This window comes from Phanerochaete carnosa (assembly GCF_000300595.1).
Source record: "Phanerochaete carnosa HHB-10118-sp unplaced genomic scaffold PHACAscaffold_139, whole genome shotgun sequence".
In the NCBI taxonomy this organism is placed as follows: domain Eukaryota; kingdom Fungi; phylum Basidiomycota; class Agaricomycetes; order Polyporales; family Phanerochaetaceae; genus Phanerochaete; species Phanerochaete carnosa.
In genome coordinates this window covers 1963-7099 of record NW_006767766.1, presented here as the reverse complement: position 1 = coordinate 7099, position 5137 = coordinate 1963, and the positions used below count along the sequence as shown (strand labels likewise).

The following is a 5137-nucleotide window of genomic DNA, read 5'->3' as shown; positions in this document are numbered from 1 at the left end:
AATCTGTGTCTTGACACATCACTAGACCTGCCGTTTGCAGGACAAAAGCATCTGAATCGAGCTTGGCAGGGTCTCACGGTTGTATGCTGGGCATACTACGAATAAAGGGCATAGTAAGTTTCACATCGCCTAGGTGGTGTAGTAGTGATGCTAGGGGCTGCCTATGTTCGAGCACAGGTTTTCGCAGCTGTGAGAAAGACTTGACTCACCATATGATGAAGTCCAGTTTGCATATCACGCATTGGTATGCGGTAGAAACTGGGTTAACCAAGCCCACGCTTTTATGCTGCGGGCTAAAAGATGCACAACCTACAAAGGTGCGGACACGTAAGAGACAAGTGTTTCTACGAGAGTTTCCTACATGATATCGGTAAACACTGAGCAGGTAGTTCGGGTCACTGCATGACCGCTAACTTACATGGATAGCGAAAACCGTGAGGCTGACATAGGCTCTGGTATAAGCGATCCTTATCACCTCTACCCACAAAAATGCTGTGCGCGACTCGACGGCTTGCAAAGGGCGTTTGAAGTGAGAATGATCGTAAAACGACCCGCATCCAGGGCCTAAACGAACGCGCAAATACCCGCATCGTTGGGCGTCTGCCGGTCTGGTGCTCGTCCCGATAAGGCAATTGAGAACTTAGGCCGTTCCGGTCACCACAATGTCCATGATTCCCCAGACACGGCGCATGCGTTGTGATCAGGAGATATTTTTAAGATGGTCTCTTCACTAAATTTCATAGGTACAACGTGCATCTACTCCTTGATACCCAACAAAGCAAGGAGGTCCATATAGAGGTGTACGGCTTTACCATCTATACGGCGGCTTCCCTTGAACGAGATCGTCGCATGCTCTGCTTCCTCCGGGTTAGTTCCACCAGGGTGGGAAATTTTTCTATCACAAACAATTCCATCAAGAGGTCGAAAGGGGGCATGTAGGAAACAAGCTCACCGGATATTGGCACGGGTTGCATCCGGGCAATGCTCCGCGGCGTACTCTCTGGCTCGCTGATCATGAATCTCCCGTGCTTTTTCCCCGCACCCCGGATACATGCGTTCCAAATCCTCCAGTTGTTTCTTAGATGGTGCTGTGAAGTGGACGTTGAGGTCAGTATGAGGTGGCCTGCGATCGATCCATGTCAAACGAAATTGTGCCACTCAGGCCTGAGAACACTTACGCCCTGGTCTTCCGCTGAGAGCCACCGCCCTGTGCATTGTCGTTCTCCGGGTTTTCCTGTGTCCTAAACAACAGATAAAGTCACTAGACATTCCTAAGGGATGATATCTCCAGTAACTTACAGCTTGGCACCGTCGCGCACAGTGCTCCCCGAAGTCTCTGCAGGCAGGTCTTTCCTGTGTGCCTGTCCTCTACTAGTATCGCCCTTGCGCTCGGATGGATCCATGTGTGGCTGGGGAGCAGCGTATCAGATGTTTGTCCCCTAGGAAGCGTAAAAAAATCACATACGGCGAGGTTTCGAGAGTGCGGTGGTCGCTACCTCAAGGACATGATCTCTCGCGAGTTATAAACTTGCATCTTCTAGAGTACCACAGTCGATACGTGTGATTCCTTGATACGCATGCCTGCTGAACGAGCGTCCTAGGAAGAGGTACGTGAGAAGCCAAAATTCGTCTGCCATAGCGATCGATTCCTGAAGCTAGTTGTGACGGCATCTACTGTCAGCTCTCACGTGTGAGATGAGCACGAAGTCGACTGACCCTGCGCATCTCATGTTTACCATGAGGTTGTGTGGCGCTGTCAAAGCAGGTTCCTGGTGTCAAATCCGTGAGAGGATGTTCTTGTAGCGTAGTAACAAAGTTCAGCCTAGATCGGCTGAGGCTACAGCAACGTCGTACATGGAACAGTGAAAATATTCTGAATTAGTGGAACGCAGTATACTAGTAGGACCAATGTACCGCGCGCCACGCCTACTCGAGTGAGCATTTGCATCAACAGTCGCGATGGAAATCTCAAGCCTACCTCAGATAGACAGCAGAATATGCTCTATGCGGGCGTATAGTATTGACACACTGCCAATGGTGGCTGCGCATAGACGCCCAATGACTGAACCCGCGTCGTTGATATCTCGCGGCTGACAATGCGGCCAGCTGTCCTGCTGTCAAGATTTTTTGCGAGAAAACAAAATTGTCTACTCACCTGGATTTCTTAACGTCAGCGCACTAATCAACTGAAGCCACATTGGACCGGAAACTTAGAGAACATGCAATTCTGAGAGACTGGGCTTGGAATTTGCTAGAGCGACTCACATGTGCGTACAATGCCGCAACTAGACATGAGGACTGGTATCAATTGACTCCTGACCGGCGTTATGAAGCTTTAATATCCGCGATGCAGACGGATCATTGACCATAAGGTGGTAGTAGCCATCTTCACACCATAAATTACGGACCAAGCCGTAACAGCAGTGTGGTCCGCAACAGAAGAAGTGCTTGCGAACCGTCCTAGATCGCATACGGAACCCAGTACTCCGGAGCTCCCGCTGACTGAGCACAGTGGGAAACCACAAAGAAGCACACAAGCACCGGCTGGAAGCTCATGAAGCTGGCGTTCCTTACGGTGCTAAGTAAGAGGCACTCAAAATCAGAAAGCACAAGAACAGGCGGTATTGGAAGCGAAGGCGTACCAATGGGCTACAAAGACGATACCTCAACAGTCGTAGCCTACCTTACAGGCCACATTCCATTCATAGTATCAACCTAGGAGCTACTGTCCTCGATGCTCGATTTATTGCGGCTCAATGCGATGCAGTTGTGGAGCCCTGATATCCAGCAAGCGTGCCGCACTCATTTCTTTTCGCTGCGGGTGGCGAAGTAGTGGGAAAATGTGAGCTTCTACAAGGCTGCAGAACGAGAGTGCTGTTCTGGTGGGGGGCCGGCCGAAGCTTCGGCCTGGCTGTGGGGCAGATCATCCCAAAGCTAGCTAAGAACCGCAAGTGGACTGAGTTAGCATTTCACCACAGGGCTGATACGCACTTCGAGATATCGGGCTCAAGTGGAGACAGAAAAGGGGAGTTAACCTTCCTAAATGCTAGTACAAATATGCTGCACAGCACTGCGGTTGAAATGAGACTTTGCGGACTGAGAGATTGGCAGACGCACTGGAAATCGATGTTTTTGGGGATATCTCACGGCATGCGTGGTTTCCTGCACTTCGACACGATGCAACGAAACGCCAGCTCGTGTTCGTAGAGTCAGAGCGAAGAATTTGTATGCTTAACCCCGCTTTTGACAGGCAGAAGGATAGTTACGTAATAAATTATTATCGGAACAGAAGTCAAAGTTGACATCAGACTCGACATGAACTCGGACGCTCGCTCTTATATAAACTCGGTTGTGTGCGAAGGCGTCAACTATGATGGCCTCCCTCGTCCCCTACATACCCTTGCTGTCGCGTTTCCTCGCGTTTTTTGGTTGGGAAACCGATCCCGAAGTTCTTCCAGACTACTACCCCGCACGTCGGCATGAGAAGCTGAAAAAGCGATATCGTGCCGAGACGAGATTAGGAGCCGGCGTGTGGTCCAATACGTGGCTGGTGAGCGACACAGCTGCATCGTAAAAGCACGTACTTTTTTCTCCTGATTATGTACTGACATTTCTCCCGTGCAGAAAAAGCAGGCGATTCTACGCAATAAAGATCCTTACCCTCGATGCGACCAACGAGCATCGTGCGGGGATAATGCTCGAGCTCGAAGCTATGAAGAAAGTTCGAGACGGTGGACCAACGGGCCACCTGCCCTCACTCATTGACGACTTCGAGATCCCACGTCCACGAGGAAACTTCCACATCTGCTTGGTTATGGAAGTATATGGCCAGGACGTCGCTACTTTCCGCCGCAGCTCCCCTAACAAAGCGCTTCCTGTGCACACGGTAAAAGTCATCATCAAGCAGGTCCTCCAGGGTGTTGTACGCTTGCATGAACTGGGCATCGTCCATACAGGTACGCTGTGATGCATTCTGCTTATGGACTGTCGACTCACGAAACGTAGATATAAAGCCAGACAACATGCTCTTCCACACCGAGATGAGCCCGGGAGCTATTGAGAAGTGGCTTGGAACGCTTCCCGCAGATCCAGGTGACACTTGCTACCCGCTGCCCGCCGATTTCAAGTGGGACGATCCTCCAGAAAGGGTGAAGGACATGAAGATTACGCTGACAGACCTCGGTCAATGTAAGAACGTGCATTTGCACTACTAAATTCGCATTCGCTAATAATCGAAGCAGCCCAGCATGTCGGGCCGGTTGGCGAGCAGACAGCGAAACAGTTCAGTGCCTACTCCCTCCGCGCACCTGAAGTCATTCTCCGCTCTGACTTCGGAACTGCTATCGATATCTGGGCGATAGGGTGCATCGTGAGTTGTTTGTCCCCCTTTCGTTGCGCATATACTCACGCTATCTGCGCCGCTTCCGTCACAGGTCTTCGAGATGGTCTCTGGTAGATGGCTCTTTCACCCTGAGAGTGGAGACGAGGACTTCAGTTTGGAGGATGACCACCTGGCGAAGATGATGGAGCTTACCGGGGAGCGCTTCAGCTCCGCAATGCTCCAACGTGCACAACTTGCCCAGGAATATTTTGACTCGCGCGGTATGTCATCCCTTCGCTGGCCCGTGCGCAACTCTAACTCAAGAACTTCTCATCCAGGCGACCTCCTTCGAGTTTCAGAATTGTATCGCGTTGAAGTTGGACATGCGCTTGCTAACTACAAGACGATTCCCGAGGATCAGCTCGGCCCTGTAGCAAGCTTTATTCAGGGATGTATCCACTTGGAGCCCGCTGACCGCCCAAGTGCAGTCGCGCTTCTGAACCACCCCTGGCTGCAAGACATGTAAATGCTATTTGTCCCCGCCAGTCGAGGCGGGCCTCGGGCCTAACGCGGCTGGTGCGGGGAAAGCGCCTAACTTGGTCCGCAAACAATTTGGTGGGTGCGCTGTTTGTTTGTCTCATATAGGCTCATCTATCTCTCTGCGTAGCGTTTGAGTTCATAATCACGACAGCCCCACTGAACTATCTGAAATGTGCAGCCGCACGTCATGCCACTCCACTTCGGTATACTGGGGTGTCCCTGCACCGCACGGCTTGATGATCACAGCACACCCTCCACATCGCATCGAAGCAGTTT

General features: G+C 51.3%; 2 protein-coding genes across 2 annotated transcripts; one reads left to right on the top strand and one right to left on the bottom strand.

Moving 5' to 3' along the window:
- Window positions 1-715: 715 nt before the first annotated feature.
- Window positions 716-1403, bottom strand: PHACADRAFT_214555 (uncharacterized protein; the record flags this gene model as incomplete). Its single annotated transcript, XM_007402395.1, has 4 exons — window positions 716-895; window positions 953-1123; window positions 1179-1241; window positions 1300-1403. The coding sequence occupies 4 exons, from the start codon at window positions 1401-1403 to the stop codon at window positions 757-759; spliced, it is 477 nt and encodes a 158-aa protein (XP_007402457.1). The 3' UTR covers window positions 716-756.
- A 1967-nt stretch (window positions 1404-3370) lies between these two features.
- Window positions 3371-4847, top strand: PHACADRAFT_33667 (uncharacterized protein; the record flags this gene model as incomplete). The annotated part of the gene is made up of 5 exons (XM_007402394.1): window positions 3371-3570; window positions 3625-3956; window positions 4006-4188; window positions 4242-4369; window positions 4434-4847. 5 exons carry the CDS (start codon window positions 3371-3373, stop codon window positions 4845-4847), a joined length of 1257 nt encoding a protein of 418 aa, XP_007402456.1.
- Between the last annotated feature and the right edge of the window lie 290 nt (window positions 4848-5137).